The sequence below is a fragment of the Gekko japonicus genome, unplaced genomic scaffold (genome assembly GCF_001447785.1).
Source record: "Gekko japonicus isolate JY-2015 unplaced genomic scaffold, Gekko_japonicus_V1.1 scaffold686, whole genome shotgun sequence".
Taxonomy (NCBI): Eukaryota; Metazoa; Chordata; class Lepidosauria; order Squamata; family Gekkonidae; genus Gekko; species Gekko japonicus.
The window spans coordinates 607,428-622,825 of record NW_015168671.1 but is presented as its reverse complement, the minus strand read 5'-3'; the positions used below and the strand labels follow the sequence as shown (position 1 = coordinate 622,825).

Below are 15,398 nucleotides of genomic sequence, written 5' to 3'. Positions count from 1 at the left end.
CCACCCCCACCCACTCCAGGGCCGACATCCGGCCGCAGGGTCCGTTTCCCCCCACCCAACCCCACTCACTCCAGGGCCGGCGACTGGAGGTGCAAGCCTCCGGCTGCCGGGTCCGTTTCCACCCCCCCCACTCCAGGACCGGAGACAGGAGGCAGAAGCCTCCGGTCGCCCACTCCCTTCCCCTCCCCCACCACCCACTCCCAACAGGCACTGAGGGGAATGTAGGGTTGCCAGCTCTAAGGAGGGAAATACCTGGAGGTTTGGGGGGTGGATTCTGTAGAGGGCAGCATTGGGCGGGGGGGGGCGGAAGGACTCAGCAGGTGTAATGTCATAGGGTCTACCCTCCAAAGCATCCATTTTCTCCAGGGGAACTGATCTCTGTCATCTGGAGATCAATTGTAGCAGTGGGAGATCTCCAGGTCCCACCTGGAGATTGGCAACCCTAGGGGGAAGTCAGCTGCACAGCAGGGGGTTGAAGAGAATGGTTTGATGGCTGCTGGGCCAAGATTGGCAACAATAGTTCCCCAGGAGCCCCATCGTAAATGCACCAAACAATTCCTCAAGATTTTCCAAAACACTACTCTGTTTTGGGCTCCTGGGGAACTTTGAAGTAGCACCAAAGCTTTAAGATCTCTCCAGCTGTCACCTGGAGACTGGCAACAGCTTGTCTGGAGTGTGGGCAGTATGGCATTGTATCTGTCTGAGGTCCCCCTCTTCCTCCTCCTCCTCAGATTCCACCCTCAGCAGGCTTCATCCCTAAAATATCCTGGAAGTTTCCAACCTGGAGTTGGCAACCCTATCTGCCTGTCTGTCTTAAGTTTTACAACCCCCCCCCCCACAGCCTCTGCCTAGGGAGCAGCTGACATCATTCTCTCTCCCAACTGAAAATTCCAACTGCCTTGTGGGGGGGGGGTGAGTCTGAGGTGTGGAATGGAGTGTAGTCCAATCAGCTTCCATATGTAAATGACCTTGGAACGCTGGGCGGGACTGCACAAAGCAGCCAATGAACCCAGCCAGTGTCTTCCGAGTGGCAGTTTTTTCGGCCTAACACTAAAGAAGTGCATTTTAGAACTTTGGTCCCCACTACTCTTTTATATATAAGGAGAGATGTAATCCTTTCTTCCTGTCTACCTGCACTTTCACGTTGAGATGAAATGCACTTATGTTTGAAAAGTGCTTCAAGATGCTTGGACAACTGTACATGACAAACTTTTATTTATTATTTTGACTAGTAGAGCGCAGCTGTAGTGCATTTTTGGTCACTGAATGCATCATCTTATTTGTAAAGATGGGGAAAAACAGATGGCTCATATCTGTGTTTTGCTATCTAACCATTCTAAATCCTTTTATAATTAAACTTCTGCCAGCTATTGTTAAAATTGGCAAGAGGAAAAATATCATTTAAGAAAACAAAAAAATACACAAACAGCTGCAACGACATCCATTTCTGGAGGGAAAGCTTGAAGGAGAAGCAAAAAAAGAAGCAACTATTATTTTGAGCAGCTAAATGTGTTGTGTATTTTCTCCCCAGTGTATTTGATTTCCTGTTCATCATCAGTAAAATAAGAGGTATGCTTTGCAGATGGCTCCTCTGTGTATAGGATAGATGTGGATGGTTTCAATTTTGCATGCTAGCCGGCAGTGACCGGATTTGTGAGAGTACAAGGTCATACATAGTTCAGCACCAGCAAGAAGCCTGTCTCAAAAACATTTATGGTTGGTTTAGAAACCATGAGCATATGTTTCATTCTCCCAAGTCAGAACTACAAGGACTACCTCTGAAACAAACCAATGGCCTGTCAATTGTAGTTCTCATCCCTGAAAATTACTAATATGGTTTCTAATATTGTTCTCCATGTGTTTTACATCCTCACTCCACCACCCACACACAAATCCCTAGCTTCGATTTTCCCAATTCCTATGATTTGAGAGCATATTTATAGGATGTATGGTTGCTGGACAACTATGCTGTACAATCTGGAAGCGGCAGGATACTCGAATAGTGATCCCCCTGCCTCTTTTTTTCGGTTTAACTCTCACATTCAGGATAAACGTAACTGGAAAGACTGCAGCTACTGTCAGTATACCTTGATTAATTTAAAATGTACCCACACCCCTAGCACTTTCTGAAGTGGCTGATCTGATGTTATGATGGTGGGATGGAGGCCATACTCCATGGTACAGCATCTGCATGTTCCTTGTATGCAGATTAGCACAGGTCCAAGCACTGATATCTTCCGTTAAAAAGATCACTTAGTGGGTGATATGAATGACCGCTGCCCGAGGCCATGAAGAACCATTTCCAGCCAAGAGGAGATAATACTGATCTTGCAAGACCAATGGTCTGACTCTGTACATTTCTGCTTCATGTGTTTGATATGGATATAGAGAGGGGAAGAATTATCCCCAAACCCATCATCCTGAGGAACTGCTGTCAAATTAGTAATCCCTATCGTATGGGTACTTTCATTTGGGTAAAGAGCAATCCAAACTTTAATTTCCCCCATCAACAAACATGTCCAGCTTTCCTCCACAAACAAGGTAATTTGTTCTTCCCACTTTGCATTACAAAAAATCTTGGCCAATAAGACTGAAGGTTTGTCCTTAGCACTGCAGGTAATGTATATTATTATATAATCAGGAGATCTTATATTTCCATTTCTGGATACAATATTCTTGTGCATTCTTCCAGCAATTTATTTGAAATACTATACTTGCATTACAATATAGAATTATAATTGTGTTAAAATAATTATGGAGTTCTCTTGTGTGAACTGGAGTCTCTAGTTAGATTAACAAACTTGCTGGACTGATTTTTGTACTCTTAATTGTCTGAGTCCTTTGAGTTCTGGCAGGATTACCTTTCTCTTATGCTGCCTTCTTCTCTCCTTCTCACCAACCTGCCAACCTACCTTTATCTGTACCCCTGCCTTTAGCTTTCCCTCCTTTACTCCACATCCAGTCTCTGTCCAGGAAAACTATGGCCCAGTTATAGAATACCACCCACTCCCAGAATGCCCCCAAATCCCTGTGCCAGCAAGCCAAGGGGACTTGGCAACCCTAAGGACCACTGAGGGCTTTCATTTCTTAAAGCTACAGTACTGCTTCTTTTATTGGAAGGTTTACCCCCCCCCCAGTGTTTTTGGGTTTCTTTTTAGATTTCAGTGGATTGGGTTTTTTTGCAAACCTGAGGAATTTTTTTCAGATTTGTAGAATGATCTGTCTTATCTTTTCATAGCACCAGTCTCTGGATTTAAGTATCCACAGATTTGGCCATGTTGAGAATTAAATTGATTTATATCCTGCCTTTCTGCCCTCCTCAGGGTTCCCAAGGTGGCTCACAGATTAAAAACATGCATGATAAAAACCATTACAATTAAAAAACACACAATCAAGCTAAAAAAAACCATACAAAAATATTAAGATCAACAATTAAAAGAAAGGCAGGAAAGAGGGATCACAGAGGGAATACAAGATAAAATAAGTCTTTACCTGTTGGTAGAAGACAGCAACAGAAGGGGACAGAAAAGTATCTCTGCAGAGAAAGTTACAGAGTTTTGGTGCTACAACCAAGAAGGCCCTCTCACCTAATTTTAGAAGGCAAGGGAACCTGAAACAAGGTCTCAGAAGATGACTATAGCAGTCAGGTAGGTTCTTAAGAGAGTAGGGAGTCCTTCAGGTATACTGATCCCAAGCCATATAAGGCTTTAAAGGTCAACACTAGCACCTTGAATTGTGCCTGGACACATGCACATGCCTGGCTCTTCTCACAACAGCTACCACCTGTTTATCCAACAGTAGACCTGAGTCCAAGAATACCCCTGAACTACAGACCTGTTCCATCAAAGAGAGACCAACCCTATTAGAGTTGCCAGATCCCCAGTCTGGGCGGGGGTTCCCCCAATTTTTTTGGCTTCTGCCAGCTGGTGGCCAGCTGGCTGATGAGAGAAGCCCCACCCCCAAACAGGAACATCCCCAGTGTGATGGTATCACACAGAAGTGACCAGAAGTGACATAGAGAGTACTCCATCTTTCTGTGTTATACCTCTGAGGATGCCAGTCACAGCTGCTGGTGAAATGTCAGGGCCTACAATGCCAAGACCATGGCCATACAGCCTGGAAAATCTACAAAAACTAATGAAGTCTGGCCGTGAAAGCCTTCAACAACATATTGACCAGAAGTGACATCTCGTCAGGATGTCACACGGTGACACTCTGGTTTTGGGCAAACCTATGGTTTTAGGACAAAAAACCCGTAGAGTATTATTCAAAATGCAGAGTGTCACCCTGTGATAGAAACCTTGCCAGAGACAAAAATAACTAATTCTACCCTCCCACAAGGAGCTGCGGTGGCTCAAGTGGTTAAGACGCTGAACTGCAGGCTGTGGAAGGTCAGTAGTTCAGCAGTTCGAGACCCGAGTTGCCGCATGACGGAGTGAGCTCCCGTCTCTAGTTCCAGCTCCTGCCAACCTAGCAGTTTGAAAGCAAGAAATTGCAAGTAGATAAATAGGTACCACTTAGGTGGGAAGGTAACAGCTTTCCGTGCACCTTGGTGTTTAGTCATGCCGGCCACATGACCACGGAAACATCTTCGGACAGCACTGGCTCTTTGGCTTTGAAACGGAGATGAGCACCGCAACCCTAGAGTCGGACTCGACTGGCTTTCGAGCAAGGGAACCTTTACCTTTACCCTCCCACAGCAGACTTCTGAATCCCCGCTAATGTTATTCCTGGGTAGCTCCCCCCCCCCCCGAACAGCATTGGGTAGATCAGGGGTTGCAGTTGGAGTGGGGTGAAGGGACATTCATGCTTCACTGATGGAAATTCTTCTGAATGGTCATTTTTGGTGTGATTCAAGCCCAAATTACCTAATCAGTGCAGCTGTGGCAGGTTTATCTATATATAAGTATTTCTACTATAATGGATATTCATGTTAAAGAGGAACATACAATACCGTGTTTAATTGAAATAATTATACAATTGTAGCTTTTTTCCTAACATCATATGTTGCTCTAATTGTGGTGGTAAAAGTTATTGGATGAGAATTGAATAAAAGTGAGGTGATACCGCTTGGCATCTATAGAACCTTCCATGATGCTTCGCACCCCCCCCCCCGATGATTCATGTGTGGTCCACAACACAGCTTGCACAGAGGTTGTGCAGGTTCTTGGACCTGAGATGTATATATATATTGCAGTAAGATTCATGTTTACATGCTTACTAAACAGTCAAGTGAACACATCTAAGAAACACAGACTGATCACATTTCCTAGGCACAAATTTGCTGTGAAGTTGCTGTGAAAAATATCGGTTTTCTAGATCTCATGGTAAGCAGGGGCAATAGTTTGCCACAGATGACTATACATATCATGTTTGCTTCCCACAGACTAGCAGCCACACAGAACCAGTGGGTGCTTTGATAATGAGATAAAGGTACAGAATCAACTTACTAGGCATTGGTTAAGACAGTAGAACAATAATTTGAATGAATAAATACAATTTACAGTTTATACCTCATCACAGCAATAGTTTCCTTTTCTTGAATAATGTAAATTTTATCAAGCTAGCAGGATACTCTGGAAAAATCTACTCCTCTGCCCTCCCCCTCAACTCTTTTAAGCTTTTACAATAAATAATTGGAAACAGATTTTGCACAGAGCAGGACAGACAACCCCTGAGGGAATTATTCTCTGTCAGAAGTAGAACATGAAAGGCATGCAGAAATTCTTCTACCATAGCAGTCAATATTACCATAGGCAACAAACATTTAAAAAAATACAAGAGGACTATGAACCACATGCCGACTCTGTAGTATAACTGACCAACTGTACCAGCTATGTGTGTGCAAGCAAGCAGCCTTCAAAGTAAACCCTGGAAAACATGATTATAGATAAAGCAGTTTTTCACGTGTGAATTGGGCAGAAATGACCCAAACTTCTGTCTGACTACTTAACCTTTGCCTTAAAACAAAACAAACAATTACATGTGCATCTGTCATATGATAACCCCTCCCCCCTTTGTCACTTTCAAGAAACTGCCACTGTGGTCAGAGGTGGGAACAGAGCTGCCATAGTCTATTGTGATTCTGACTCCCTTGACAGGTATCCTGTTCAACAGACATTGTATTCTGATTATTTGCATCTAGTTCTGGGTTCAAAAGATGGAACAGGAATTATGAATAAGGTAGATGGGATGGGAATCAATGTGACTGAGAAGCTCTTGATTCTGGTGTTGCCTCCACATTTTGATTTTGGAGCACTCTAATATATTTTTAGCTAACAAGAAGAGGGCAGCATGGTATAGCCCGTTCTAATCAGATCTCAGAAGCTAAGCAGGGTCGGTACTTGGATGGGAGACCACCAAGGAAGATCTTGCAGAGGAAGGCAATCGCAGACCACTTTTGCTTCTCACTTGCCTTGAAAGCCCTTTGCTGGAGTCACCATAAGCCAGCTGTGACTTGATGGCACTTTACGCACAGAACATGAAGAAGAGGCCACAGACAAGGTATAGAACCAACTGATAACTTTTGTAACCACAAAGATACTACAGGAAGGAACCTTGGACTGAGCTGGCTGCTAGCTGGCTGCTAGCAAAAGCCAAATGGAACTGAAAGTGCAACTGCTCTGAGACTGAATCTCAGCACTTCCTAGTATGGCATTCCAGGAAGGCCAATACACTATAACCCTCCCCCTTAGCTCACAGTTGTGGTTATTTCCAGCTTCTCAGAGGTAAGAGGGGGTAATTTGGGGGGGGGGACAGGAGCACCTGAAAGTAGGAGACCCCTGCCCGGACCAGGGGGTCTGGCAACCTTAGGCTCTAGTGCTACTTGCAGCCAACTCAGATCATGCACTAGGGCTGACGGACTCCCACTTAATGGCTCAGAAGGCTCTGGCACTTTTTGATCCATGTTATGTTCTATGTTGACATATCTTTGGGCCACAGGTGGCTTACCATTCCCTGATGCTGGTACTTTCAGAGAAAAGTGGCAATCTTGGTCTACGCCCCCTTATCTGGTTCACATTTTATCATAACACATGGTCATCTGATGGCTCGCAGTGCAATTTGAAGCACCCTTCTAAGTCCATTGAAGTCAGTGGACTTAGAAGGGTGTAACTCTGTTTAGGATTGCCCTGTGAGACACCAGATGACCATGTGCTATGACACAGTCTATCACTGTCAGTCTGTTATGCTAGTGGCTCTGTCACTTGAGTATGCTGAGCATGTTGACCTGATTCCATTTAATTTAAGTAGGGTTATTTTAATAACAATATCAGGACTGGCATTCATTTTTCTAGCAAATTTTTCTTCCATTTTGACAAATATACTATGTGCCTAATCCTGCTAAAACCCGAGTTCAGTCTGTGTCCACAGAGAATTCTAGTTATGTCACTGAAGGCTGTAGTCCTTTAGTTCAGACTATAAGCCCAAGAAGAATTCCCCTTTCCCTTATCTTCTGCTATTGCTGTGATTCCAAGTAGCAACTCAGTAGACTCAGTAGAAGTCAGTGGGGAGGTGTGGGGAGAGAGGGTTAGGACACTATCAATGATATTGTCCCTCTCAATGCCATTGTTAGCAACACACTGGGATTCCAACAATTTCCAATTGATTGCATTCAGGGAAACCCAATTTACATGCTAACTGATCAATAAATAGTTTGGTTTCTCTACACCTGATTAAGGGAACCCATCACTGCACACATCTCACAGAAATAGATCTCTGTTTTCCTTATTCCCAAGGAATAAGGTATCCCAATCTGTGTAAGCACAAGGCATTAGAAAGGGCCATTATATGGGGCAGGAAGTACATATATATATCTCATGTTTCCACAAACTCTGTGCCATGCAACTTTTTGATAGACTGAAATAATATGTACACAATGGTAATATAATAATACATAATTTTCTAATAATGATGCATAATTTTCATGAGGCACAGATGAAAGACTGGAGATGTTAATAGTGCCTGTGAGGTAATGTTCGTTAGGACTTCCTGGCTAGTTTTGCACTAGTACAGTATCCCAGTGGCAGTAAACTCCTTGATCCTTGAATTAAATTACAAACAAAAATCCCCTGCCTGTTGGAGCATGCTCCTGGTTGGGATCAAGACCCTGTGGGATTTATTACGATTCTGCAGGGCCTGCAAAGCAGAGCTGCTCTACCAGGCTTTTAGCTGAGGCAGCGGATGTCCAATTAACACCGGCCTTTCCTGTTCAATCTGCTTGGTCTATTAATTTGTTTCAACTGCCTTAGGGCACTGCCTATACCAACCGGGCACCAGTATCAGTCAACTCTGGTTACTCTGAGAGAAATGTGGTGCCTCACCTGACACTTGCAGCATTGCATTGTAGTTAGAAATTTTAAGATGCCATCAAGTATAACTTAATGTATTCTGATGAAGTGGTATGATGTTTTTATGAACTCTTATTTATGGTTTTACTATGTGTTTTGAGCTTCCCTGAACCCACTTGTGGGGTAGGGAGGGATACAAATAGAATAAAATAAATAAATAATCTAGCTGGGTTGCGAGTTGTAGTTTACGTATATTAAAAAGAAAAAAAGAGGGAGGAGACTCTTCAAACAAACAGACAAAACAGAAGTATGGTGTAACATGTAAGTGGGAAAATGTGCAATAAACCACCTTGAGCTGGCCTTGACAGGGAGGGCGAGGTAAAAATCCAATTAAAAAAAAAAATCCAATAAATAACCGAAAACGAGAAATATATTCAAATAGTATATACAATAAATGCCAATTTTCACTACTATCACAGTACATAAATAGTATCAGACACATAAAAGAAAAATACTGAAATAACTAAGTAAGAAATGAAAGGTGATTCAAATACAATTAATCTAAAAGTTCAGAGGGAAAAATTCCATAACAGTATGCTAGCAACTTTGTTTTGAACATTTTCCTTTGAATGTCCATACTGATTCCTTTTTTAAAAAGTTATCAAGAAAAAAAATAGTTTTTTTACAAGCTGTAGGATTTATCAGCTGTGACACATACAGATAACAACAAAAACTGAATAGAAATTTGTTAGAACTTACATGAAGGTCTTTCAAATTCTTGAAATCGCCATCCCTGATTTCAGTTATTTTGTTATTCTGTAAGTCCAGAAGAGTAGTATCTGAGGGAAGATCCTTTGGAACTTGATCCAGGCCTATAATTATGTAATAAAGATAAACAACTTATCATAAAAGAACCAAGATGTTTGAAAGAACAATTGAAGCTGCCTTATATTGAGCCAAAACAGTTGATCTATCAAGGTCCATAGTCTTTACTCTGACAAGCAATAGCTTTTCAGGGTCTCCAAGGTCTCACAGCAACTAATACCTGATCTTTTTAATTGATGCTGACAATTAGGGGTGAATACCGTGCTACAGATGGTTACAAAGTATCTCAAGTAATTTTTATATATTTATTTTTATATATTTATTCATTTTAGTATATATTTTTATTTTTTTCTATATTTCTTACAAATTATTCACCATAATATTAATTATCACATAAACATTATCACATAGAAAGAATCATATATCCAATAACCAATAGGGTCTATTTTGGGTATTTATTCGGCTCGGTATATACCAAGCACACATCCCTACTGACAATTGAACCTGTGACCTTCTGTATGAAAGCAGATGCTCTACCACTAGGGATGGACATGAACTGGGAAAACGTGGTTCATTTTTGGTTTATGGTGTGCCTGGTTTGTGAGCCATGAAGCATCACAAACTTATATGTGCCAAATGAACTAGTTTGGTTCATGAGGTTCATGGGGCAGTAGAACACCCCCCTCCTCTACCTGCCATTCAAGGTTTGTGAGGATTGGATTTACAGGGTCTGAGTTACACACACACACACCCCGGTGCCCCCAGGAAAGTGCTTTCTGGGGAAATAACAGGCACAGATTCAGAAGGTTCAAGAGTGTATAGAACAGACCCTGCACATGCTAGAGACATCAAACTTGCAAGGGACCTCCCCCTGATGCTCCTCTACCTGCCCTCCAAGTTAGATGCCAATTGGACTTTGGGAGTCTGAATTATGACCCCCCCTAAAAGATGCTCCAGGAAAGTGCTTTGGGGTGAAGTATCAGTAGCAGATTCAAAAGTATATAGAATGTACCCCACACAAGCTACACACACCAAACACACAGGCTGGAGAATTTCGGTAAACATTTTGATTGCGCAGAGACAGTCTGTCTGGAAATGTATCCATTCACAAACCACCACGAACAGCCACCAACCACTTGAAAGTTTGTGGAAAGTTCATGCCGGTTGACTTGCCATGAACTCCAGGTCACAAACTATGAACTGCCCAAAATTCATCATGAACTTTAGTTCGTGAGCCAGTACTTGCCCATCCCTATCTACTACTGAGCTACAGCTCCTCCCCAAGGTCAAGAGCTATCCATATTGTTACAAAGAGTGTTCCATCATATAAAAATAGCATGAAAAAAATCTATTTTTGTACCTAATACATCTGATCAACAATAGTCCAGTTCTCCCCATTAATGGAACTCAATCTTACGACCCCATTGAAGATTCTCTGCTTTTGCAGCATTCCCCATCAATGTGTTTTATTAGCCACAAAAGCATTTCTTTCTTTCAGATCTCACATTGTGAAAGCATTTTATGAAAGCATCTCAACTTATATTTCCCCCCGTTCCTTTTCTTAGATCAGTCACATGTCCCTTGGGTTTCTGTTCTCCTCCCTTTTGAACAAGAGTGCACAATGTCAAATCAAGATTTAAATGCACTGATTTATATTTGTATATTCTAATTATGGTCAGACTCTAAACTGTAATTCTAGATGATGATCAGGGACCTGGTGCTGGAAACTTTCCAAATGCTTTTTCTTAACTGCAACCAATAAGAATTACTTTAAGAACGGCTATGTTTGGATTCAGTTTCTAGATACATTTCTGAAGAGAGCAAATTGTATATAATCAGAGTAGTTAGAGCAAGAATGTGTCTCTTATGATTTATCCGTCTCCCACTACAGTAAACAGCTAAATTATCACTGAGTGTAATGAGTAAAATATCCAAGTATAATTAAAGTATCTAGCATGATTTTAAAAATTAGACTTTTTCATCTGTCAGTATTCTCATATATATTCCCAACTAAAACGTTCAGTTTATTGGATCTGTAAAAACAACACTTCTAATGAAATTTCATAACTAAATTCTAGCCTCTTCATTTTGAAATTGTAATTATATCCTGTGGGAGGGGATTGACAATGAAGAACAAATCTCTGGTTTAGTATGATTGCCAGGAGAACATAAAAGAGCTTAAATTAAAAACACTTGTGTGATGATTCTCAGATAACCTAGATGAAGCAATGGAAATAACTATTTAGAGTTAAATAATACCAGCTAGCTTCACCCAAGTTTGCTTTTTTGTTATAAATCATTCTAATAAAAACATCTTGCATGCCAATAGGGTACATTATTTCTGATTTCAACAGAATCTGAAAACCTAGTTGCACAATTAATAAAGAAGAAGAAGAAGAGATTGGACTTATATCCCGCCCTTCACTACCCAAAGGTGTCTCAGAGCAGCTTACAAACTCCTTTCCCTTCCTCTCCCTACAACAGACACCCTGTGAGCAATGCTCCCTCTAAGCCGTGGAGTCTTGTGAGCAAAACTTCTACTTTGTGAGCTACTGGCATTAAAGCTGTGAGCGAGCGATTTGGCTGCTGCATAAATTAGTTTGCTCTGGAGCCATCCTTCCTGAGCTAAGGTAAAAATATGTGAGCCAGAGGCTAAAAAACTGTGAGCTAGCTCACACTAACTCAGCTTAGAGGGTACACTGCCTGTGAGGTAGGTGGGGCTGAGAGAGCTCTGACAGAAACTGGTCTTTTTCAAGAACAGCTGTGCAAGAACTATGGCTTGCCCAAGGTCATCCAGCCAGGTGCAAGTGGAGGAGGGGGAATCAAACCCAGTTCTCCCAGATTAGAGTCTGCGCACTTAACCGCTACACGAAACTGGCCAGAAAATGCATACAGTTATTTTAAAATATCTATTTAAAGTGTACTTATAAGAATGTATGCTCTAGTGTTTTCAGTAACTCCACATAAAATAATAATTCCCTTAGCTTCCATCACTTTCTAATGTGACAAAGTTATGGGGCCCAGAGTTGGATTGTTCACACACATGCTGCTTATAATGATGGTAGGCATTTTGCTATTCTTTAAGAACACCAGTGGGGAGACACCTAGGGTAAAGTAAATAAATATAATAAAATAACAGAAGAAAAGACTTATAGTAGTCTTAAGGAATGTTGGTGATCATTCAGTACCATCACCTGATCTAGGACAGTATACCTTGGATGACCGCCCACTGTGGGGACCTTATGCTGTCCTGTAGGATTACATTTTCCTGTTCAAATGGTACATAAAGCCATAGTGTGTGTTCACATGCTGATTTGGAATGAGAGGCAATGAATAACAGTTTTGAAGACATGCTACTGGAAACAGAATGTGCACTTCTTCCCTAAAATTCATCTAGCTCACCTTTGGAACATAGGGCTGTGGTAACTTAGAGACTGGATATAAACATACACATTTGGGGATGTGGACTGTGGAATAGCACCTTGGGACGGTATAGAGTAAGATAAGCTTTGACTTATTTTTGCCTTTCAATTACAACCTTACCATGTAGTCTCAATCACATCTTCCCTCTTTCCCATCCCATGCCTGACCCCACTGTATTGATACTTGTGGGTAGGTAGTAGGTGATACTTGAAGGCAGGGCTCTAGTCGGGGGGGAGCTCTCAGGTACGGAGCTCCGGAAGAGAACCTCTAGGGGGCAGGGCGGTCACGTGGTGAAGCCCCGCCCCCTTCTTTACCCCGCCCTCTGCTTCGATCCTCATTCCGTTTGGGAATGAGGATGAAGCAGGAGGGTAAGTAGCCGGGCCTTCTGACACACTTCCGGTGATGTCAGAGGGTGTGGCCTTCTGTCACTTCCGGTGATGTCAGAGGGCGTGGCATATGCAAATAAGTTATGCTAATGAGTTATGCTAATGAGCTCCGGCAGCTCTTTTTCTACAACAAGACCCCTGCTTGAAGGTATCATAAAGAGAGTCCATTCCCATTTACATCCTGTGAGTGAGTGAGTAAATCAACCTCTATCCTAAGCTTTTTTAAAAAAATTCTGAGAGTAAACAAAGTTATACAACATAAAATGGCAAGAGAAAAAGGGAGTAAGGGTAAGGAATGTAAAAAGTTCAGTTTGTTTCATAGTAAAAGGGGACTTTGGGGAATGCAGTGAAGTAGTGAGACAGAAAGGTAGAGGAACAGATGACTGATTGTCAGCTTGGCTGAGAGCATCCTGAAGATCCTCGAACTGGGCTTTTCTTGCCATAGCGTTCCTGTCTCTTTCTCCACCTCATTTATTGTGGCTGACCAGGTGGCTTGAGTATATAATGGTGATTTGCTAGCAGCTGGGCATGCAATGGACCTTGGGATAGCATCCAGGGGCTCAGCTTGAAAGTTTTTGTTGTTGTTGTTCTTCAGTTGCACAGTCAAGTCCGACTCTTCGCGACCCCATGGACCACATCACGCCAGGCCTTCCTGTCCTCCACAGTACTCTGGAGTTTGCTTAATTTCATGTTCGTTGCATCGATAACACTGTCTAACCATCTCATCCTTTGCCGTCCTCTTCTTCTTTGTCCTTCAATCTTTCCCAGCATCAGGGTCTTCTCCAGTGAGTGCTCCCTTCTCATTTGGTGGCCAAAGTATTTGAGCTTCAGCTTCAGTATCTGGCCTTCCAGGGAACAGTCAGGAAAGAACAAAAGCAGCAGACTAACTGGGTTTATGAATGAACTGTTGTTATGTATATCTGATATATTACCCAGGGTTTCCCATGATGTGTGAACTGTCAGACAAAGTAGCTGTAATATTGGTGGGGAGTTAGAGGAAAATATGGCAAACAAGGAAGGTAATAAACAGCCTCCTCTTGCCTGCTGTTTCTGTTCTCATTCTATTCTTCTTTGGAAAAGGTAAGTAGTAGCTGGGTTTTGTATACACCTTTGTCAGTCCATCCTAACTCCCACTGTCTTGCTACATTATTGATAAAACAAGCTGCTGATTAACTGGAGCTCTTGGCTCTTCCACAGGAACCTACCCTATTTAAACAGGAGCTTGGTCTGAGATGGGAGCTGAAGGGCTCTTATCCCCTGACTCTTAGCCTGTTACTCACAGCCTGTGGACTGAATGAATGTCAAATCCTGGATGTGATGAGCTGCGGTGGTCGGGGAAATCTTGCCTCCCGTATGTGGACAGAAGCTGAGCCTGGGCCTCCATTTTTATACAGGAGGGGATATGCCTTTCTGTTGTCTGTCTAATACCAGGTGATAGCTGGTTGTCTTTATGTTTATGTCCCATCCAGAGCCAGATGAGAGCTGATCTCTAGGCTTGTCTGCCCTATCCAGATCCAGGTGAGAGCTAGTATCTGGATTGTATTTGTCTTACCTGCTGGCTGGGGATGTGTCTGGAGGAGCTGAATGAGGAAAGGGATGGTGCCACTATCAGTAGGTTGTGAGGGGAGATACTGTGGTAGGAGAAGAACAGGCCAGGCAAAGTGTAATGTATCCGCCATTACCACGTGCGCGACCGTTGGGCCATGCGGTCCAGCACAAGCCCAGAGCTTCGTTCCTGCAGAACAATAGCGGAGCGGATCCTAGCCCGCACCAACCAGAGGGCCAGGTCCGCGGCCGAGAGCCAATGGGACTCTCGGCCACTGTAAATAACCTATAGGGTCACTAGGAGGTGTGTTTTGGTGGTGGGTCTCTGGACATATATACCGGCCTGCGTGCCGGGGGTTCTTGTCTTTGTTCTTCACTAATAAAGTACTCTTTGCTGAAATCACTCCACGTTTCGAGTACTTTTCACTGGCGACGAAGCCTTTCAGCAGAGATCTCTCCCCCCCCCCAAGATATTTTTACAGGATACCAATGTCTTGGTGGGTTTCTGAGCATATATACCGGCCTGCGTGCCGGGGTTTCTTGTCTTGTTCTTCACGTAATAAAAGTACTCCTTGCTGAATCACTCCACGTTTCCGAGTACTTTTCACTGGCGACGAAGGTGGGATTCTACCTCTCTTGAACAAGACCCGGAGGAGACCCTGCAGCACCGAGCACCGAGCACCGATCGTCACCGCCGCCGCCTGCCGCCGCCGGAATCATCGCTCCATCGCTCAATCGCTCAGCGCCTCGCTCCGTCAAGACCTCGGCCGAACATCACGTTAACCGCCTCTTCGCTTCACAGCGCCCATTTTTTTTTTGTTTGTTTATTACTCACCCCACTGCCTAACTGTTTCCCTGCCTGAGCTTGTGGACATGGGGCGATTTCGCACTAGAGCTGCCTCGTGGCGCAGTCGCCGTTTGCCCCGACACA

At 43.1% G+C, this 15,398-nt stretch overlaps 1 protein-coding gene across 2 annotated transcripts in view; it reads right to left on the bottom strand.

Moving 5' to 3' along the window:
* Positions 1 to 15,398, bottom strand: part of DCN (decorin) — a 67,624-nt gene that overhangs the window by 16,075 nt on the left and 36,151 nt on the right. For both annotated transcript variants that reach the window (XM_015415354.1, XM_015415352.1), the window contains exon 3: positions 9,048 to 9,160. In XM_015415354.1, the coding sequence (XP_015270840.1) occupies positions 9,048 to 9,160 (113 nt within the window). The remainder of the gene's footprint in view (positions 1 to 9,047; positions 9,161 to 15,398) is intronic.